This window comes from Schistocerca serialis, chromosome 7 (assembly GCF_023864345.2).
Source record: "Schistocerca serialis cubense isolate TAMUIC-IGC-003099 chromosome 7, iqSchSeri2.2, whole genome shotgun sequence".
Classification (NCBI taxonomy): Eukaryota; Metazoa; Arthropoda; class Insecta; order Orthoptera; family Acrididae; genus Schistocerca; species Schistocerca serialis.
In genome coordinates this window covers 114766513-114790466 of record NC_064644.1, presented here as the reverse complement: position 1 = coordinate 114790466, position 23954 = coordinate 114766513, and the positions used below count along the sequence as shown (strand labels likewise).

Below are 23954 nucleotides of genomic sequence, written 5' to 3'. Positions count from 1 at the left end.
GTATATAATTCCCTTGGATTTCTGTGGCACCTCCTTGCTCCAAATAAGCCCCCTAATGCATTTGTAGAACTGCCCTGCTTTTCTGCACCTTTCATATTCCACATCCTTCCAGGAGGAGAAGAAATTGATGATGAAGATGTTACTGTTGAGTCAACAATGTCGTTGGTAAATCGTTTGACTGGTGTAAAACTGTTTTCTTATAAGCTGTGAAATTATGAGAGATAATTAAGCATTGTGTGAATCTAGTGTGCAAAATGTGCTCATGGAAGTGAATATTTTGGCTTTTAACAGCATCCCTATAACACTCATATAGTTGTGCTGGTATATTACCATAAACCCCTCGCAACCTCTGTTGCAACAGAGTACCGAACAAGGTGGCGCAGTGGTTGATAGCACACTGGAATTGCATTTGTGAGGAGGATGGTTCAAATCCATGTCTGGCCATCCTAATTTAGGTATTCTGTGAGTTCCATAAATGTCTTCAAGCAAATGCCGGGATGGTTTCTTAGAAAGGACACAGCTGACTTCCTCCCCCATCCTTCCCTAATCTGATGGTACTGACGACGCTGTTTGCTGCCTCCTCCCCCCCTTCCCCCCTTCCAAAAACACACACACACACACACACACACACACACACACACACACACACACACACACACACACAAGCACACCAAATCAATCAACCTTACAACAGACTAAAGAATATAGTCTACAGTTAGTGAACTGACATGTTGCTGAGCAACTCCTACCAATCTGTGGTTAAAATGATCGTTATGAACATTAGGGTATGGGTCATATTTTTGGGTACAATTTTGAGTCTTGTGCTGTTGCAGTTAGTCTTTTTCAGTGATAAATGGCTCAGATTATGTCAACATTTATATAAGAATAGGGCAAATAATAATTGGGTTTTCTTTTTTCAGCGTGCCTTAGTTATCAAAGGTAACTAGTGGTCATGTAGTTGTTATGTGGCGATGTTGTTGCCCAATTGCACATGTTGCAGGATTATCTCGAATGTAAAGAAATATGAGTAAGAAGACAACAAGAGGAGAGCAAATGGCTTAGAACTCACAAAAATGCATTGAGGTTTAAATCAACTGCTGGGGACCAAGATTTAGCCATTTTAATAACGAGCATTGAAACAAAAGTCTATCAGTTATAGGAGTGCACAGAAACCTCATTGTGTCAATGAGTGAGTGCTATAACTGTCCACCAACACCTTCATGCTGCTGGCTTCATTCTCCACAGGCTTAGAAACCAAACCATTATATCTTATTATAGAGAAACAAGCAGTGTTTTGTTGCCAGTACCTCCAATTTGGTGAAGAATTTTGGGACTTGGTGGTATGGTCCTGTGATATTTTTATTTATTTATTTTTTTTTTTTTGTTTGTGGGATATTGTTTGTATGGAGACTTTGATATGTTGCTACTCTCCAAATAATATTGTTGCCGCATCACAAAATGTAATGATAAACTTAGCCATGAAGGGTAAGATGCCTGCAGCTCGAATTGAAGTGCTAGAGTTCTGCCGTGGATGGATTCAGGATGACACACTCATGCTGGAGAACAATGTATGCTGCCAGCTGGTCGGCCTTGCTGTCTAGCACATAGTGCACAGTAACAGTAGTGTGCAAACATCAAATAAACTGAAGATTGACTGATCAGACACCCAGATGCTGGAATGCGTGCAGAGTCTGCAGACTGAAGTCCAATCAAGCCTACCTTGGCATCAGTGGTGAGAGACTGGGAACTGCTTTGGATATGTACTTGAGACAATTCAGAATTTTGTTTTTTGCAATGTTGGGGAGAACATATAGTGACACCAGCATGTTGCCAGCTCCTGTGTGTTTCCTGTCCCTTGAAGACTCTGTGAATTGTTGAAAAGTGAGGAACTGCAGCCTTTGGATTAAAATTAAAAGCAGCACCTTATATTTTACCTGTCATCATTAATGCAACAATGTTTTAAATTTTTGTTCACTAAACAATGTAGTGATTCTCATATTGCTAAAGTCATAGGACAATGAGAATTTACGGGCCTCATAAGTAGGAAAAGATTTCATTTGTTTTTGAGTTTTATGATTTTTTAAATATATATTTCAACAAAACTGGATTTTTTGGATGCTCATTTTTGCTTAATAATTAAAAATTTCATCTTGATATAAGCAAGTAAACAGTTGGAAACTTCTTTGATTGAACCCACATAATGCAAGTTCATCAGATATATAAAATAAGAATTTGATTTCTGGAGAAAACTCCAGCAACCAGTCACGTTTAGGAATTATTAACCATAAAACTATTATCTGTTTTAAGGCTTAAGAGCATAGCATCCTCCCATCTTCAGATGATATTTTTTTAAAAAGGTTTAACAAATTACAAATAAGAGAGGTTGTGTGTGTGTGTGTGTGTGTGTGTGTGTGTGTGTGTGTGTGTGTGTGTGTGTGTACGTATGCATGCACTCTCTGATGGATGATGGTTGGTCAGGGTTTGTCTCAATCTGAACAGTGACATAAAATCCCTTTATTACTTTGCAACAGATCATATTAGTATCTCAAGTCCACATGTCAGGTGCTGAAAGGTGGGCATCAACCCACCAGGGCAGCTGAACATTGTTGTGAAGACACTTGCAGCTGTCACTCCCACCACAGCCCAGCTGTGGCATGATATAGCATGGTAAACATAACCAGCAGAGCTGTCTGGAGCTGATGTGACAGACTGGCACAGCCAGGCCAAGTCCAGGATGGTGGGTGACAGAGCATAGATGTCTGGTGGGTGAACCTCAGTGTGGTATCTGGCTAGCGGATCTGGCACTGGCTGACACCTAATAGGTCAGTGGCCAGGAGGACCTCAGTTCGACACTCAGCCCATGGATGTTGTGGCTGCACCCCTGGCAGGATGACTATGGCGTGGTAGCAACCTCACAGCGGAAGCAGACACCTTGACGGAAGCCGACTTGGTGACTTGCTGATTTGATGACCTGCCTGGCTAGTGGACAATATTTATACACAATAAAGTGGGTTTTTGTTTGTTGCTGCCACAAATGTCATCTACACCGCATACCGAAGTTTCGCTGGTTTCGGTAACTAGCTGGGCACAGGCCGGCGCGCAGTTGGTGGCACCCAGTGGGTGGCTTGAGATGATAACGCACCATTATTGTGGCAAGTGTTCTTTTTACGTCATCAAGACTTCTTTCCTAGGTTTGTGTCGGTCACAGAGTCTTCATCTAACAAACACAGTGTTATAAGAATATGGAAAGGATAGAAAGGTGGTGTTGAGCAGGCACAGTGAAAAAGGCTGCTAAAATATAGATAAAATATTTAAGCTTGCAGAGAGAGTTCTCCATCCAAAGAAGAAAACACACACAAGCACAAGCTGGATGCTGGGGCCTGACTGCAGCTATATTTTAGCAGTTGTTTTTCATTGTACCTGTCTCTTTGTGGTGAGTAGCAATCTATCCTTTCTATGTTGTTGCTATTTTATCCAGACTTCCAATTGTTTAAACATGTTATTATACAGGGTCTGCCCCAAAATTCATGAAATGAAATTTAAAAATAATTTATTCAGTATCAGTCTAAAATCTTTTCAGAACTTTCCAAAGTATTCTCCCCCCTGCTTCGTTGCACCATTGCCAATGCTTTACTTAATCATTGAAGGTCACCTGGAAGCCAGCGGGAGTCTCATCATCGTAGCTGCTTTTACCACCTCAAGCATCCTATGCTGAATTCCGTTCAGGATTTTTTTGAACCTTGGGAATAAAAAGAAGTCCACTGGCGCCAGATCAGGGCTGTATGGCGGCTAGGGCAGCACTGCCACACCCATTTTGGCCAGCAACTCGGAGACAATGAGCTCAGTGTGGCTTGACTCATTGTCATAGTGCGCAATCCAATTGTCGCAAATTTCTTTTCATGCGCATCAAATCCTGTTGCACAACCATTTGAGCACTTCGCGGTAAAACTCCTTGTTGACTGCTTGTCCTTGTGGCACAAATTCACTGTGAACAACAGAGTTTCTGTCGAAAAACATAATGAGCATGGCCTTGACTCCCGATTTGCTCAACCTTGCTTTTTTTCAGGTGAGGAGGCTCCTTGGTGTGACACTCACTGCTCTGATTCTTTGTTTTGGGATTGTGCTAAGAATCCATGTCTCATCCCCTGCAATCACTCTCCCTCAAAATTATGGGTCCTTTTCGTAGTGGTCAAGCAATTCCTGGCACTTCAGCAAACACTGCTCCTTCATCTCACTCATCAGGACTTTTGGCACCATTTTCATGCAGACTTCCCTCATTTGAAGATCCTAGTTAAAATGTGGTGAATGATTGTTTTGAGTACATGCTTCTGCAATCGTCCAAACACTTAACTGTCCGTCCTTGTCCATAACTTGGTGCACTTTTTGCATTGAATCATCTGTTTGTGATGTCTACGGGTGTGCCGAACGATCGTCGTGACTGATGGACTCCTGACCTCCCCGCAACCTCCTGTGACACGTAAAATTTTGGCTTTGTTTCATTGCCTTATCACCATAGGCCTTTCAAAGAATTTCAAGCACCTGTGCCCCAGTTTCACACAGTTTGATTGTAAAATGCTGCTCCCAAAACTGCTCCATTTTTGGTTGATGATGGTGCAGTAGATACGTCTGTGCAGGGCGTGACCCTGCATCGGCTACTGCCTGCAAGCAACTGACACCAGCTCTGTTTCAAAGCTTAAATCCCTCACCAACTTCTCCGTCTGAAACTCTGTCGTGACAGCCAGCATTTTCACCTACCAAAAATTATTCTTATAACTTTTGGAACGGATACTGTATGTACATTTCAACCTTGAAATTAAATTTTCTGGTGTAAATTCACAAATGTGAAAGAATGATGAGTTAAACTCAGTGCATGATGATTCTTACATATTATATGAAAGGACACTGAAAAATCAGACTTACTGATTGTTATTGTTCCATTTGCCCACTGCAAAAGTAACATCACGAGTAGGGTCTGAAAAGTGTGTGTTAAGCATAGGTGTCTCTTAAAAAGAAACTGTTCTTCACTCTTTGTGACAGATACTTTAAAATGTCACGACTTCTTTTTAAGTTAGGGAATGTATGGCCATGTCTTGTAGACACAGAGGTCAGTTGGAATAAGGAGAAACTGAATCACTAATGTGAACTTCTTTTACAGATACCTTCAGTTTGTGTCGTTAGTGGTACCTGTCCTATAGAGTGGAAACAAAGCTTAACTCAACAAACTCTCAGTAAAGACAACTCGGTCATCATACAATTATATGCCAATAAACATATCACTTTTAGTATCTAAAACCTTTGAGTAGTTTCTTAATGAGCAGCTGAAAAATCAGGCTTTCAAAAACACTGGCACGGCAACTGCATTAATTAAGGTGACTGACTACATCAAACATTTCGTGGGCAGATGTGAAGCGATCATTTTCTCTCTGCTTGATTCTAGCAGAGCTTTTGGTACTCTTGATTCCGAAGTATTACTTACAAAAATTCCCCTTGCGGCTGTGCATTCTGAACCAGATAAGCTGCTACCAGTGTCATCATTTCAACCACACTAGAATGTCTTGTAGACACCCAGTCAAACGTGTAACCTGTGATAGGGATGCACAAGTGGGGCGATTGTCTGCTGCCTCCGCCCCGCTGTATCAACTGCAATGGTTGCCATACCACCCCCTCAGGATTGTCCTGTGTGTCTTGATGAGTGGGCTGTCCAGGAGATCCAGGTAAAAGAAAAAGTGCCTTACCCAGTCGCTCACAAGTTGCTGGCTAGTCGCAAACCATGCGTTCTCCCCTCTGGGACCTAGAGTTCTGTTCTTGTTAACCCTCGCACCATGAAGGACATGGCCATGCAGACATGCAACCTCCAATTCTGCTCTGAGGTTGTGAAATCGCCCAGTGTCAAGGTAGCATCGCCATCCCCCCCCGCCCCGCCCAAAGAAGATTTACGGCTGCTGTAGCATTGCAGTGGCCCCTTGTAGTCTGCCTTCAGGAAATGAAATTGCACCCTCAAGACCACTTTGAGCTTTCACATTTCTTACCGGTTCATTTTGACCTTCCCACTGAGGTCAGTAGTCCATCTCATGGGGGCGTCATGCTGCTCATATGGGATGACATTCATAATCAACCCATCTCCCTGAATACCCATCTTCAAGCTGTTGCACTTCGCCTTTTCCTTCCCCATCTGACATTTTCCCTCTGTAGCATTTATGTCCCACTGTCATTCAATGTCGCGAGGGCAGACTTCCTTCAGCTTATTGGGGAGCTAACTCCCCCCTTTTGCTAGTCGGTGACTTTAATGCACATCATCCCCTTTGGGGTTCTCCCAGGACCTGTCAGAGAGGTGCCCTCTTGGCTGATTTTCTTAACCAACTTAACCTCTTCTGCCTTACTGCTACAGAACGTTCCATTCCTCACACGTCCTCTTTTTTTTTTTTTTTTCCTGTCATGTCCCAGTCCCTTGGTGGACTGAGGCATGCCGCGATGTAATTCGCACACCGAGACATGCTCTCCGCATTTTTAACCACCATCCTAAGATGGCAAACTTCTTCTTGGTTGGCTCTACAGCCCTTGAAGAACCTTGGCCTCTTGTACCACCTGCCTTCATTCTACTCTGTCCGTTGTCTTCTCCAATTTATTATTCCCATCGCCTTTAGATCTTCTTCCATATCATCCAGCCACCTTTTCCTGGGTCTTGGTTCAAATGGCTCTGAGCACTATGGGAATTCAAATCTAAGGTCATCAGTCCCCTAGAACTTAGAACTACTTAAACCCAACTAACCTAAGTACATCACACACATCCATGCCCGAGGCAGTATTCGAACCTGCGACCGTACCGGTTGCGCGGTTCCAGACTGTAGCGTCTAGAACCGTTCGGCCACTCAGCCGCCTTTCCTGGGTCTATCTCTTCTCCTTCTCCCATCAGGTTTTCCCATGAAAACTTTCTTGACACTCTGAGTTTCTGGCATTCTCTGTACATGTCCTGCCCATCATATTTTTCCCTGCTTAATTTTATCATCATCATCCATCTGTCCAAAAAGTGTTTTTAGTTCTACATTTGCAGTTTCTCTCCAGTCATCTTCCTCTCCCACTGCTCCAAAAATCCTTCTCAGTATCTTTCTTTCCCATCTCAATAAGCAGTTCTCCTTTAACGTCAGTACCCAGCCTTCTGATCCATATATTACTATAGGTCGTAATATGGTCATGTATATTTTGATTCTTGTATTCCTACTAACATTCCTCAAATTAAATATGTTCTGCAAGGCAAAATAGCAATGATTTCCACTCACTATCCTTTCTTTAATTTCTGTTGTTGTTGTTCTGGTCTTCAGTCCTGAGACTGGTTTGATGCAGCTCTCCATGCTACTCTATCCTGTGCAAGCTTTTTCACCTCCCAGTACCTACTGCAACCTACATCCTTCTGAATCTGCTTAGTGTATTCATCTCTTGGCCTCCCTCTACGATTTTTACCCTCCACGCTGCCCTCCAATACTAAATTGGTGATACCTTGATGCCTCGGAACATGTCCTACCAACCGATCGCTTCTTCTGGTCAAGTTGTGCCACAAATTTCTCTTCTCCCCAATCCTATTCAATACTTCCTCATTAGTTATGTGATGTACCCATCTAATCTTCAGCATTCTTCTGTAGCACCACATTTCGAAAGCTTCTATTCTCTTCTTGTCTAGACTATTTATCGTCCATGTTTCACTTCCATACATGGCTACACTCCATACGAATACTTTCATAAATGACTTCCTGACACTTAAATCAATACTGGATGTTAACAAATTTCTCTTCTTCAGAAACGCTTTCCTTGCATTGCCAGCCTACATTTTATATCCTCTCTGTAGTAGGTGTGGGCTTCGTATCTATCTTGGCCACAATAATGCGTTCACTATGCTGTTTGTAGTAGCTTACCCGCATTCCTATTTTCCTACTCATTATTAAACCTACTCCTGCATTACCCCTATTTGATTTTGTGTTTATAACCCTGTAGTCACCTGACCAGAAGTCTTGTTCCTCCTGCCACCGAACTTCACTAATTCCCACTATATCTAACTTCAACCTATCCATTTCCCTTTTTAAATTTTCTAACCTACCTGCCCGATTAAGGGATCTGACATTCCAAGCTCCGATCCGTAGAACGCCAGTTTTCTTTCTCCTGATAACGACATCCTTTTGAGTAGTCCCCGCCCGGAGATCCGAATGGGGGACTATTTTACCTCCGGAATATTTTACCCAAGAGGACGCCATCATCATTTAATCATACAGTAAAGCTGCATGCCCTCGGGAAAAATTACGGCTGTAGTTTCCCCTTGCTTTCAGCCGTTCGCAGTACCAGCACAGCAAGGCCGTTTTGGTTATTGTTACAAGGCCAGATCAGTCAATCATCCAGATTGTTGCCCTTGCAACTACTGAAAAGGCTGCTGCCCCTCTTCAGGAACCACATGTTTGTCTGGCCTCTCAACAGATACCCCTCTGTTGTGGTTGCACCTATGGTACGGCTATCTGTATCGCTGAGGCACGCAAGCCTCCCCACCAACGGCAAGGTCCATGGTTCATGGGGGGGGGGGGGGGGGGGCTTTAATTTCTACTGCCACTTTATTGTCCTCCATTATTGCAGAACTGATATATTTAAATGTTTTTACTCTTTCATATTCTTTCCCATTCATTACTATTGAATTCTTTTGTCTGTTTATATTGGGCTCCCCCATCACCATATACTTTGTTTTGTTTGTTTACTTCTAAACCTATTTCTCTTGCTGCTTCCTCTAACGTATTGTAGTTCCCCTTTAGTGCCCTTACATTCCTTGCCATTAGTGCTACATCATCTGCATATGCTACCACTTGAACTTGCCGATTAAGTATTGATCCTCCTGGGTTTATCAGCATTTGCAGCATCACCTTTTCTAAAACTAAATTAAATAGCATTGTAGAGATCACATCTCCCTGTCGTACCCCTTCTGTACTTGGAATTCTCCAGACAGTTCTTGCTCTGTTCTTACTTTACACACTGTTGCTTTCATTGTCATTTCTATTAAATTGACCAGTTTTAGTGGGATTCTAAAATCTTTCACGATCTGCATAATTTTCTTCCTGTGTAGGCTGTCGTACACTTGCTTAAAATCAATGTATAACTGATGTAGTTGCTTGTCATATTCATAAATCTTCTCTACCACTTGTCTTAATAAAAATATCTGATCCATCGTGGATCTGTTCCTCCTAAATCCAGCCTTGATAGTCCCTGAATATCCCTTCTATCATCCTGGCAAGTCTGGAGGCTAAAATTTTACTGAATATGTTATATGTTACATCCAAGAGAGTGATTCCACGAAATTACTACATTCTGACTTGTAACGGGCAGATAATTCCCATGTTCCAGTCCTTAGGCATTACCTCCTATATCCATATTTCCTTTGTCGATTCTTGCACTGCCTCCTCCATTTTCTTTCCTTCAAATTTCAATAATTCAGCCTCTATGCTGTCTTTCCTGCTGCTTTATTATTTTTTAGGCTCTTGATAGCATTCTTCACTTCCTCTAGTTCTGTTACTACTTCCTCTAGTTCTGTTACTATTTCCTCTAGTTCTGTTACTACTTCCTCTAGTTCTGTTACTACTTCCTCTAGCTCTGTTACTACTTCCTTTTCCCAATCCTCTACATCTAACTCTGATTCCAATTCTGAGTCCTGTTCCCTTTCATTCTCAATAATGGTTCCTTCTTCTTTATCCCGTCCTTTCCCATCATGTAGTTCAGTAAGATACTCTTGTCACCTTTCTACGACTTTACTTCTATCTCCAATTAGATTTCTGTCCTTATCCTTAAAAAAAAAAAAAAACTGCTAGATGGAAACCTTCCTTCAAATCTCTTGTTCTTTCATAAAACCTTCTGATCTCTTTATTGTCCCATTTTGTCCAGCTGCTCTATCCCTCGCCTTTCATGCTGCCTTTTCTTTACCCTACAAAGCTTACCTGCTTTTTTCCTCTTTTCTCTGTATTCTTCTGCCACTAACCTCATGTTCCTTTGCAACACTCTCCGTCTCGCTTAATTTCTCTTGTGTATTACTGTTAAGCATTCCTTGTTGAACCATTTAACAACCCTTTTGTGTTGTTCTCTCTCCAGTATCTCTTCCGCAGCTACGCTAATGGCAGTTTTCAACGACTCCCATTTAGTTTCCACGTTATCTTCATTCCCTGTGTATCTCCCAGCTTCCGACATCTCTTCTAGTTTCTTCCTATATTCTTCGTGTGTTTCCTTTGTTTGGAGTCTTTGTATATTCTGTTTAATTCTTATCTGACTCCTTTGGTTTCTTACTGAATTTATCTTCTGCTTACATCTAATTCGTACTAAGTAGTGGTCTGTCTCTCCATCTGCCCCTCTGCAGCTGCTAACTTCCATAATATCTGATGCATGCCTTTTGTCTATGAGTACGTGATCTGTTTGGTTTCTTGTGTTTCCGTCTGGTGATACCCATGTACCTTTCTTAATATCTTTCCTCGGGTGATAAGTGCTTTTTATTATCACGTTTTTCCCACTGGCAAAGTCTATCAGTCTGAGCCCATTATCGTTGCTGTCATTGTGTAGCCTTTCCTTTCCTATTATACTTTCTATATACCTCTTATTTCCCTATTTTTGCATTTAGGTCTCCAAGTATTATTGTCATATCGTGCCTTTGAATTCTACCAGTTTCTTCTTCCAATTTGTCATACAATATATCCTTTGCATCTTTGTCTGCCTCCTCCATAGGGGCATAGACATTCACTATTGTAATGTTAAAAATTTTTGCCCTTATCCTTAGAGAACACATTCTGTCACTTACTGCCATAAAACCAATTACATTAGCCTTCAGAGACCTATATAGAAGGAAACCAGTGCCATAAAGGCCTGTATCTCCACCGCTATGCATAATTAAATGTTCCCCCCACCCTGTCATTCCTTGCCCTGAAATCTAGTTTCTTGTATTGCTGCTATTTTCACTTGATTCTTATCTAACTCATTCCCAATTTCTTGTAGCTTGGCAGGCCTCTTGAGTTTCCTCACATTCCAGGTGGCTATCTGAATATTACAATGGCAAACTGCATTTATTATAAACAGACACATGTAAAGTGCACCGCATTCTTTGATATAGCAAAAGAGCTAGCTGGATTTCATTCACTAGTTCTTTTAACAGTTCCACCCCTTCCTTTCTCATGTGTGCCAACCTCTGATGGCTCTCTGGAACCAAGATCCATTCGCCAATATCCGGCATGACAGTTGCAGACGATGTCATCGTGGACCCTATTCCAATCTCCAACACCTTGGGCCACCATTTTGTGGCAGTTTCGAACTCTTCCCACTATCACCCTGCCTTCCTCCATCAGAAACAAGTGGAGGAGGCTCAGGCGATACCCTTCTCTTCTCTAAATCGTGAGTGCTACAGTGTCCCTTTACTATGAGGGAGCTAGGTCGTGCTCTCGGTTCATCCCAGTCCTAGGGCCAGATGCTGTCCACATTCAAAAGTTGCAGTACCTTTCTCTTGCAGGCAAGCACTTCCTGCTTAACACCCACAACCACATCTGGGCAGAGGGCTTATTTCCTGAACACTGGCGTGAAGCCACCTTCATACCCATACCTAAGCCTGGTATCGACAAAACCATCCTTCTTGCCACTGCCCCATCCCTCTTATCATATGCGTTTGCCATGTGATGGAACGTATGACTCATGCTCGGCTGGTATGGTGGCTTGAGTATCACAATGTACTGACGAACGCACAGTGTGGATTTCCAGCGTGCCGTTCTGCAGTTGACATCCTCGTTACTTTGTCCACCCATGTCATGAATGGTTTTCTGCGGAACTCCCAGACTGTGGCCATATTTTTTTGATTTGGTGAAGGCCTACGACACCTACTGGAGAACTGGTATCGTCCGTACTCTTTACACATGGCACTTCTCTGGCCGCCTGCCCTGTTTCCTTCAGGAATTTTTAAAAGACCAAGTTTTCAAAGGGTTTGTGGGCTCTGCCTTGTTGGACACCTTTATCCGGGAAAATGGTGTGCCTCAGGGTTCTGTCCTGAGTGTCATTCTCATTGCTATTGCTATTAACCCTATAATGGCCTGTCTTCTGCCGTGCATCTCTGGCTCACTTTTTGTTGACAATTTTGCCATCTACAGCAGTTCTCCACGGACCTGTCTCCTTGAGCGACGTCTTCAGCGATATCTTGATTATCTGTACTCCTGTAGCATCGACAGTGGCTTTCATTTTTCCACTGGGAAACCGTGTATGAATTTCTGGCTGCGCAAATTGTTTCTCTCGCCGTCTTTACATTTTGGGCCTGTTGCCCTTTCGTTCGTTGAAACTGCGAAATTCCTGGGGCTCATTCTCGATAGGAAACACTCTTGGTCCTCCCATGTGTCTTACCTGGCAGACTGCTGTAAGGGGTTCTTCAATGTCCTACGTGCCCTCAATGGTACTTCCTGGGGTGTCGATCAAACCACACTCCTCTGTTTGTACCGGTCCTTTGTCTGTTCAAAACTATACTGTGGGTTCTTTATGCCCTCTGCACGTCCATCCCTCTGATGCCGTTCTGTACGTCTATACCTCTCACACCATCTCAGCACTATCCACCATTGTGGCATCCATTTGGCCATGGGTGCCTTGTACACCAGCCAAGTTGAGAGTCTGTATGCTGAAGCTGCTGAATGACCACTGTCCTATCACTGTGACTTTCCCCTTAGCCAGTATGCATACCATTTGTCTGCTATGTGTGGCCACCCATCCTATGCGACCTCCTTTGACGACTCCTTTGCCAGCATGGGGCGCATCCCTCTCCTCTGTTACCACCTGGAATCCGCTTTCAGCACTTGCTACAGCGGCTTAACTTCACACATTCTGCAACTTACCCAATGGGTGTGAACCCTTCACCACCTAGGCTTTGCGAAGCGTTTCACGTTAACTTTGGCCATCATTTACTTCCTAAGGACACTACCCTAGCCTAGGTGTATCGCCTTCAGTTTCATGACCTTCGCATGGAACTTAGCAATAGTGCCTTTGTATACACTGATGGCACACAGACTGACTGTGGGGTCGGGTGTGCCTTCGTCATTGGCACCCCTGTCTTTCGATATTGGCTTCCAGCACACTGCTCAGTATTTACAGCCAAGCACTTTGCCTTGTATCAGGCCACAGAGTTCATCTGGCAATACAGCCTTTTCAGGTGTGTCCTCTGCTCAGACTCACTCAGCACTCTTCAAAGTCTATGTGCGCTGTACACTGCCCATCCCTTAGTGCAATGGGTCCAGGAAAACTGTCACTTGCTCACTCTTTGTGGAGCAAGTGTTACATTTCTGTGGGTTCCTAGTCATGTTGGTCTGCCAGGAAACGAGGCTGCTGACACTTCTGCCAAGGCTGCAGTCCTCGCACCTCAGCCCGTGAGTTCTTCTATTCCCTCCGATGATCTCTGTGTTGCCATCTATCAAGAAGTGGTGTCCTTTTGGCATCGCCAATGGACCCTCCCTTCACGGGAATAAGCTCCGGCTTATTAAGCCCCCTCCCAACAGCTTGGATGACCTCCTCTTGGACGTACTGCCTTTTTAGCTAACATCATTTGATAAGTGGTGCCACCCCACCACTTTGTACACATTGTGCCCAAGTTGTAACTGCCCACCACTTCCAGGTGGAATGGCCTATTTTTTTAAACCATTTTATGTTTCCAACTTGGGGTTTGCCACCTGAGTTATCAGCTGATTTAGCAAATGATGTGCAGGCTGTCAACCGTGTTTTACTTTTTACCTACCAAAGCAATATGGCAAAAAGCCATTTAATTTTTAGTTTTTGGACCTCTGTTTCTGTATGGGTGTCAATTTTTAGCCCCTTTTCCATGTGCCTTTTTGTAGTTGTCTTCTATTATGCCCATTGGGACTGACGTATAGTCATTTTTTTAATTCCTCTCTGGTCTTTGTGTTCTACAATTTTTGTCTTGGGCGTGTATGACCCCAGTTTGTTGTTGTTGTTGTGTTGTTGTTGTTGTTGTTGTTGTTGTTGTTGTCATTGTTTTTTCCGCCCTAAAGCAAAGCAAAACAAAACCAAACAGTGGGGTACAAAACCTGGTGTTAGTAAATCTGCTTCTTCAACAGTGCAGAATTTTTATTAAACAAAAATTATGTAAAAATAAATAGCAGAAGGTTCTCCTAGAAATACACAGAAATGAAAAACTCAAGGGAGGTGGGTGGAAGTTTAAAAAATTCACAGGTTTTCCAGGAGAACACTATTTGTGGCTTTGACTGGGAAGCACTTGAATACGAGCCACACTCTCGGTGCATCCATATGCTGTTAGTTTGTTCACTGAAAACACAACTATTGGTTCAACAGTGAATGTAGACAGTACCACATTAGGCAGACAGGGAAGTCTGTGTGCTAACCAAACATCAATGTTAGGAATCAACAAAGCCCAAAGCACAGTCCAAGAGAGAAGTACGCGGACAAGGTCATTATAAATAACTACACTGGAGAGTTTGCTCTGAACTTCTTGCTGTGACAGGTGAGATTGTAGCAGTGTGTGACAGCCCTTCACTCTGACATGATTGTTACGCCATGTGACCCACTGCTGGGGGTTTATCCTCCCACTCTGCAACTAGTGTCCCTGCAGGACATAGGCATAATTATGTCGATTAAAGTGACATTGCATTCAGTGTGATTAAAAGATCCCTCCCCGTTCCAGCCACCCCCATCCACCTACTCTTGAATTGGCCCATAGGGCACAGGGGAGGGTAGGATGAGGTGGGCATGGTCCCCCTGTGAAGGCTAGGGTATGGCTTTGGATGTTCTGGTGGTAGGGAGAGCTGCTCCTGGGCAACCAGCACCAGGTGGCAGTTTTTTCTGGATGATGATCAAGCCACATATCTAGACAGATGTGTGTCACATAATGTGCACCAAAATGTGGCTGTCCATTGTAAAAAGGGTGGCTTCTTCTTCTTCTTCTTCTTCTTCTTCTTCTTGTACTGATGGAGGTGGCACCCTGATTTAACAAGGAATGATGAAGGCATCTGAGCAATAGTTTCACTGAGCCTTGATCATGGATTGGTGTTACCTAATAGAAGGATAAAAAGGAAAGTCAGTAGTCGTGGGTGTCAATAGTTTTTCTTCGCCATTTTGAAATTTCACACAACATTAGGCTACACCATTAGAGGTGGGGTAGAGTGGAGGTAGAACTGCTAAAAACCAGCAAATGCAAACTGCGAGCCAGTACCAATGACAAGAGCTTACGGAGTGTCTTCAGTAGCAAAATTAATGGCTAGGGCCTTAGTTTATATTCTGTTGTGGTCCTGTTGGATTTTGATGACATAAGGGATTTGTGGTCTAGGAGTAGCATCAGGGGCTAGTAATCACAATGAATGGGTTACGGATTAGATTCTAGCCACTGCTTAAATTTTTAAATAAAAATCATCAACTACAGTCACCACTGGCGTCTGGTATAAGGAATCACCCCTTGTTCTACCAACAGCCATGTCAAATAGGGTGGAAGAGTGACCAGAGGCTTGGTGCACATTCTTGTCTCTGGAACAGGAAACTGCCCTTAAAAGATGGAAGAATCATCAATGACCAACACCATGAGGATGTAGAAGGTATTGACAACTACTGCATTAGATACAGTGTTTATCCACTGGACTTGTGGCTCGTAATTGGGGCAAAAAAGTAATGATCATCTCTCCATGGGCAAAAGATTACAGACTAGTCTCCCATTGAGATACTTTAGAGGGGACTGCCCGGAAGTGTGACCTTAACCAATGAAAGAGTGACATTCTGAGTCATAGCATGTAATGTCACAATTCTGAAAGCGTTAGGAAAGCAAGAAAATGGAAAAAGAGAATACAGTCCTCCGTTTAGATATAATGTGGGTAAGTAAAGTGAAGCAGAAAGATAAGGGTTTGTGGCCAGACAGATAGAGGGTAATGTCAACATAAGCAGAAATTAGTATAACAGGAGTAGGATTCATAATGAAGGAGAAGGTAGCTCAAGAAAGAGTTACACTGGACAATTCAGTGATTGGATTTTCTCATCAGAATTGACAGCAAAGCAAAAACACCAAAAGCAATAATTTAAGTATATATTCTGATGTCACATCATTTTCCCTAGCTCTAAATTCTGTCAATTTGTCAGTTCTCCTCCTCTCCTCTCCTCTCCTCTCCTCTCCTCTCCTCTCCTCTCCTCTCCTCTCCTCTCCTCTCCTCTCCTCTCCTCTCCTCTCCTCTCCTCTCCTCTCCTCTCCTCTCCTCTCCTCTCCTCTCCTCTCCTCTCCTCTCCTCTCCTCTCCTCTCCTCTCCTCTCCTCTCCTCTCCTCTCCTCTCCTCTCCTCTCCTCTCCTCTCCTCTCCTCTCCTCTCCTCTCCTCTCCTCTCCTCTCCTCTCCTCTCCTCTCCTCTCCTCTCCTCTCTCTCCTCTCCTCTCCTCTCCTCTCCTCTCCTCTCCTCTCCTCTCCTCTCCTCTCCTCTCCTCTCCTCTCCTCTCCTCTCCTCTCCTCTCCTCTCCTCTCCTCTCCTCTCCTCTCCTCTCCTCTCCTCTCCTCTCCTCTCCTCTCCTCTCCTCTCCTCTCCTCTCCTCTCCTCTCCTCTCCTCTCCTCTCCTCTCCTCTCCTCTCCTCTCCTCTCCTCTCCTCTCCTCTCCTCTCCTCTCCTCTCCTCTCCTTCCTCTCCTCTCCTCTCCTCTCCTCTCCTCTCCTCTCCTCTCCTCTCCTCTCCCTCTCGTCAAGTCTCTTTCCTTATATTCCATGCTCTGCACTCTTATATACTGTACTTCCTTACCCTGCCTTCTTTCCCTCCTTCTGTACCAAGGTGGAACAGTGATAAGTCACTGGACTCAAATTTGGGAGGATTTATTCTCGACTATTGCTCTGGTGGTAAAGACCCTTATGATCGGCAGAACATTGTTTAACATCCCTTTCCATCTCTCATTTCCATTCATGCCTTTCTTTCCTGCCCACTTACTACTCTGTCTTTTGCTCCTCATCCCTCATGTACATGGCTGTCTTACATTCTTATTTTCTTGACTTTTCACTGTTACAAAGTACATGTAGTCATTCTCTGCAACATTGGTCAAGCATTTTCTGTAGGTATTCTGGTGTTTGTATTTGTATGTTCTTCCTTGACAATTTTAAATTTAATTAAATTAAGACTATTAGAATTCTATGGTTTTTTTAATTATTTGCAGGGTGATGAAAAAAAGAACAATTCGGGTTTTCATTTCACTACAGAAAACTTACTGTTCAATACAACTTTGAATAACAAATGTTCTGCTGGTCAGACAAATCATAAACCCAAGGAGCAAGGAAATATCAATGCAACAGACTTACCAACTCAGGACACAGGATTCCCCTATGCGACTATGTGTATTGATCGGGATACTGCAAATAATTCTGAAATATGAACAGTACATTCTCAGTTGTGGACGGGACTGTGACTCGTAGCATTAGTCGACATAGTGGTCGTACTGCTTCGTGTGAGAGTGGATTGGATGAAGATCAGCTCAGCAGTGCTTCTGACAGCAGTTACTCTTCTGCTAGCAAGCCCATGAATGTGGGTGATGTCCAGATAATAGCGCACATCCAGGAAGAAAGTGAGTTATCTCTTTTCACTATTTGTTCCTCAATTAATGGCTGCCAAATTTAACATTACAACTGCTCATTACAGTCATTTTCAAAGTTTGTTATGCATACAAAGTTGAATGGCACACAAGTGACCAGCTGTCTGTAATATATTTACTGAACTTTTGCGTAATTATTTTATAGTTAGAAGTTGACACAGTTTCCCATATTGAACTAATCCTATCAGCCACAATGATTTCAGCCACTATGATTTATTCTTGTAAGATTCTCATCATTGCTTTTTTTGTGCAGACCACCCCAGTTTCAATATCATCAGAAATATTGATTCCAAGAAACGATGAATGTGGTATTCTCATTCTAATTTGTGTAGTGTTTTTAACATAGAAGAAATCTGAATGACCTATTTTAATAACTCACTTGCTATCTTGTCATTCACATATCGGACACATCAGGAATCGTTAGCTAATTAGAAGAAAATGAGAATTTACATGAACGTAAATAAATTACTAACCCCTCTATTGAACAGAAACGAACCCACTAACAGCTGTAACAGAAACAATGAAAATGAGCTGTGCAAACAAATGACTGATGCAAATCCGTAATGTAATACTCTGTGCTTGTTTTCATCACGTAAGATATACCTTAAATTTGAATAATTCTTTTATTCTGTAGTTACAGTATTCATTTTGAACAGATTTTTAACAAATTAGTCATTGTGAAAATTTTGATTGGTTTCAGAAGAATGTGAATTTTTGGAGGGACGGGTGTTTGTAACATCTATTAACAATTTATGTGATGTCACATTAACTCCCAATTTGTGAAATTCACTAAAATTAGAAAAAGTAGCAAACCTTTCACAAACATTTACAAAGTTCAATTGAGATAATAAATGCGTAAAAGAAATAAATGCGTAAAAGAATTGTTATGCCACCTGTAAATGATGATCTCCTTGTGCATTTGAGAATGAGTGTAGAAACTTCTTTATCTGTCCCTTACAATTTCGGTATTATTCTTTCACTAGTTTTGACATCAGTGGCTCATGCTTTCAAACCCCCCCCCCCCCCCCCCACCTACCCCCTCACTTCACCCAGCACAGAGGCCAGGGCAATATCATTTTTCTGTGACAGTATGATTATTGGAGAATTGACCTTGCAGTAGCCTTAGGTATGTGCTTAGCAGGAACAACTACCTCCTCACTGGAAGTTTACCTTTCTTGATTTCAAGAAATGTGGAAAAAATAAAATTTATTGCTCTGTACAGTTACACTGATCACTAACTGCCTTGGGCATAACAGAAAGAGTTTAAATCTGCAATAACTCTTATAGTCCATAGTGAAAATTCTCTTAACAAATTTTATTAGATAGAAAAAGGTATCATCCAACATCTGCATATTGTCATAGTCCTCAGTGTCAAATCGCCCTTTGCAGTTTTGTTCACAAAATTATTGTTGCATAGGTTGTAAGGTCTGGGCTGATTGTGATGGCCACTCATTTTCTGTTGGATAAACAGATAACAAGACTGTTATATCTACCTATTATTTCTTACACTGAGAAACACTCATTTTGGTGCCTTAAGGTTGGTTCTGCTTTTGATGTATGTAATGGGTACCAGTTCTGGAAATGGAATCTGCTTTCCTCTGCCAGCTCTAGTTTTTGAGATAGAACATTGATACCTTATTAAATATATTCTGCTCAAACTGGTGGTCACCCAAAAGTTTTTGTGTGAAATTGTATTACTTAAAAATGATTATATATTCAATATGATACTGTTACAACAAACACATACTAATTACACTATGCTAAAACAGCTTAGTACTAGCTAAAATCATAATTACATATTATTAATTAGGAAGTAAGTCAAAAAGCAGCAATTAAGAATTATAGTAAAGAAATTTATAACAATAATGAAAATTCCTGGCTGAAGGAGTACATACAATAAGTGAAAGACAACCACTCACCTATAGGAGATTGATGAGTGACTCATAAAAACATGTAACAGAAAACAGCATTTACACTATCTATAGAGCAATAGCTCACTTTCTAGCACAAGTACACACATTATCTCACACGGACAACCAAGACTCGAGTCTTGCTGTGCCTACAGAAGTGTGCGTTTGGGTGTCTGTGTGGTTTTGTGTGTGTGAATGTGTGTACTTGTGCTAGAAAAAGAGCTACTGCTTGAAAGCCTGTGCAATAATAAATTTATTAATATAAATAAATAAATTTAATTTGATGCCTGGATCTTCAAAACATTTTGGGTCTGTAGATTCTGAATATGGTATTAGACATTCTTCCATCAGCTTGCAGAAACCTCAGATCTATGAATTCCTTTGATGACCTGTTCCTGTACATTTGTGATGGATAGTCCAACAGTAGTTTGCCATCATGTATGTGTCCCACTGTCCACGGTACTGTTCTTCCAGTATTCTTATCTCGTGGTGAAAATGCTCATTCTGCATCAAAAGAATCCAGAAATCGGTCCAAATGATTGCAGGGAGTACTAAGGTTTCAGACCAGCCAAGTATACAAAAGGCAGTGTTCATATTTTATAGAATTTCATAATGGTTAGTTGTAATAGTTCCTAAGAAAATTCTTCGCTCCTATACAAAATGACAACCATGCATCAGCTTCAGTGTTGTTCACTGTGTCTTAAAACTGCTGGTCACTTATGAATTCTCAGATTTGCGGTCTATCAAATATACCTGCATTTATTTTCTATGTATTGGTGCAGAAAATTTTCTACATACATAGCCGAAACGGGCTCCATTTTTCTTCAACTCCTTTACAGATTGTTTCATTAAACCAAGTTTTATGTGCAGTAGTGGCGTTGCACCCTTCTCTCTCCTTCCCTCCCCAAAGACCGTGCTTTCTCTAGGGGGCAACTGTTTTCTTTCACCCAGCATTGATCATTTGCTTTCCTGTCCAGAAGGTGCTGGGTGCACTCGTCTTGCTGTCCCAGAAGAAAATTCACCACTTTCAAATCAACCAAATGATCCATTGGTGATTATGATATGAGATTTTATCTGGGGCTATGGTTACTGTAGTGCGGTTTTTATTCACAGCAGTGGAATAACCAGCTGGGATAGTCTTGTATAGGTTCCTGTTATGTAGAAGTACCCAGTTGAGGCTGCAGTTGTAGCTATCTATAAATTATCTCCATTCGCTTGGTTCTGTTGTCTTACAGCCAGTTTTGTTAGCAATCCTTGCATGTTATTACAAAATCAAATTAGTTCTTTTCAATAAGGAATGGCAAGAAATCTTTTTTCAGGCTTGTGATAAAGTGAGCCTCATACTCAGAACACATTATGAAGGTTCTTTGCTCAGCCGTAGTATGCTTTTCACCACCTGATTTCTTCTTCTTCTTCTTCTTCTTCTTCTTCTTCCTGTTCTTCTCCAGATAATTTCTAGAGACAGGTAATCGTGGGAACAGGTATCTCCTGAATGTGGAACATTGACTCTGGTCAAGTCCTCACTGGCATCTACCCACTTCAACTGGTTATTTCCTTTGATAATCTTGACATTCACTGAACAAAAATAAATCATCACTGTGGTTTCTCTGTTCTTCTCATATGTGAAGTTCACGCACTTTCATTTACCGATTGAGTACTGTTGAAAATGTTCTATTCCTGTTTCACACACAAACTAAAGTGCCCAAACCTCGTGATCTCAGTTTTACTTTGAAGTAGGCTAAATACTTTGCATTAAATATTTTACAAAGTCAGTCACATGTTTTCTTTACTGAATAAATGTTTAATCCTCACAAACAAAACACATCAGAATGATTCACACATTTTGTATATGGCGAATCCTTTTCAGTGTCTGTGAAAGAGAAGAAATCAGAACAGTTAAATACAGCATACAAAACAACACAGATGTTCTTGAGTGAAGTAAATTAATTAGGTAGGTGATAAGAGAATTTAATTTTTAAGTGTACTTTTAAAAAGGGCACAAAATAGGCTGTAAAAATATTTATCACCCTTTACACAAGGGTTGGAACTTAACTAGTGGCAACTATTTATCCACAACCGATACCAAAGAGTTACATGTTTGCACCTGTTACTGTTCTTCAAAGTAGTCACCAGCGTTGTGTAGAACCCGTTATCAGCGATGTGGAAGGTGTAGTATACTGTTAGCAGAGCCTGTTCCATTGATGGGTCAATTGGAGCGGTCTACTGCCTGTCGAATCTCTGGGATAGTTCTGAAACGAAAGCCACGAAGTGGTTCCTTCATCTCCGGACTCAAAATAAAGTCACAAAGACTTAAGTCTGAGGAGTATGGTGGATGGTTCAGTACTTCCCAGTCCCATCGACCAAACAGAGCAGTCACAGCTAGCACTGTATGCGCCCACGCATTGTGCAAAATGATGGGTGGGTTGTGCAAAAAGTGTCGCTGCTTCTTTCACAAAGCTGGCCACAGGTGATGCTCCAAAAACAAACAGTAATACTGTGGGTTGACAGTCTTCCGTGGAGGACATAATGCGTCAGGATAACACCATCACAGTCACATATGAGAATCACCATAATTTTAGACTGCTCCATTTGCACCATGAACAGAACAGTCTCATCTAACGGTATACTACACCTTCCACATCGCTGGCAATGTGTTCTACAAAATGCTGGTGACTACTTTGAAGGACAGTAACAGGTGCAAACATCTAACTCTACTGTATCAGTTGTGAATAAGTAGTTGCCACTATTTAAGGTCCGACCCTCATAAATGCGTTAAAGATCAGGTTGATTAGAATAGGCTCTTGCAGATCACTCATTCCACAAGCAACTATACTTTATAGAATATGATGAACATCTCAAATGAAATCAATTGTTCATTGTACAAAGTTCTGATGTATGTACAAAGTTCTTGTACCATCTTTCAGGTAAATCCGTGTAATGAGATACTGGTGACATCACAGGTTTATTGTACGAAGCTCTGATGCAGTATTCACAAAGTTGTTCCTGTCATCTTTTGGCTAAATATGTATCTTGCCATGAACCATAGACCTTGCCGTTGGTATGGAGGCTTGCGTGCCTCAGCAATACAGATAGCCGTACTGTAGGTGCAACCACAACGGAGGGGTGTCTGTTGAGAGGCCAGACAAACGTGTGGTTCCTGAAGAGGGACAGCAGCCTTTTCAGTAGTTGCAGGGGCAACAGTCTGGATGATTGACTGATCTGGCCTTGTAACACTAACCAAAACGGCCTTGCTGTTGTGGTACTGCGAACGGCTGAAAGCAAGAGGAAACTACAGCTGTAATTTTTCCCGAGGGCATGCAGCTTTACTGTATAGATAAATGATGATGGCATCCTCTCGGGTAAAATATTCCGGAGGTAAAATAGTCCCCCATTCGGATCTCCGGGCGGGTACTACTCAAGAGGACATCGTTATCAAGAGAAAGAAAACTGGCGTTGTATGGATCGGAGCGTCGAATGTCAGATCCCTTAATCGGGCAGGTAGATTAGAAAATTTAAAAAGGGAAATGGATAGGTTAAATTTATATATAGTGGGAATTAGTGAAGTTCGGTGGCAGGAGGAACAAGACTTCTGGTCAGGTGAATACAGGGTCATAAATACAAAATCAAATAGGGCTAATGCAGGAGTAGATTTAATAATGAATAAAAAAAAATAAGAGTTCGGGTAAGCTACTACAAACAACATAGTGAACGCATTATTGTGGCCAAGATAGACATGAAGCCCACGCCTACCACAGTAGTAAAAGTCTATATGCCAACTTGCTCTGCAGATGACAAAGAAATTGAAGAAATGTATGATGAGATAAAAGAAATTATTCAGGTAGTGAAGGGAGACGAAAATTTAATAGTCATGGGTGACTGGAATTCGATAGTAGGAAAAGGGATAGAAGGAAACGGAGTAGGTGAATATGGATTGGGGGGAAGAAGTGAAAGAGGAAGCCGTCTGGTAGAATTTTGCACAGAGCATAACTTAATCATAGCTAACACTTGGTTTAAGAATCATAAAAGAAGGTTGTATACATGGAAGAAGCGTGGAGATACTGACAGGTTTCGGATAGATTATATAATGGTAAGACAGAGATTTAGGAACCAGGTTTTAAATTGTAAGACATTTCCAGGGGCAGATGTGGACTCTGACCACAATCTATTCGTTATCAACTGTAGATTAAAACTGAAGAAACTGCAAAAAGGTAGGAATTTAAGGAGCTGGGACCTGGATTAAACTGACTAAACCAGAGGTTATACAGAGTTTCAGGGAGAGCATGAGGGAACAATTGACAGGAATGAGGGAAGGAAATACATTAGAAGAAGAATGGGTAGCTTTGAGGGATGAAATAGTGAAGGCAGCAGCGGATCAAATAGGTAAAATGACGAGGGCTAGTAGAAACCCTTGGGTAACAGAAGAAATATTGAATTTAATTGATGA

General features: G+C 41.9%; 1 protein-coding gene across 3 annotated transcripts in view; it reads left to right on the top strand.

Moving 5' to 3' along the window:
* Positions 1-23954, top strand: part of LOC126412637 (uncharacterized) — a 172121-nt gene that overhangs the window by 71126 nt on the left and 77041 nt on the right. For 2 of the 3 annotated variants that reach the window (XM_050082315.1, XM_050082316.1), the window contains exon 5: positions 17169-17573. In XM_050082315.1, coding sequence (XP_049938272.1) covers positions 17381-17573 — 193 coding nt within the window. In that variant the 5' untranslated portion in view covers positions 17169-17380. Of the gene's footprint in view, positions 1-17168; positions 17574-23954 lie in introns of those variants that run through there. The other variant, XM_050082314.1, reaches the window with a different exon arrangement.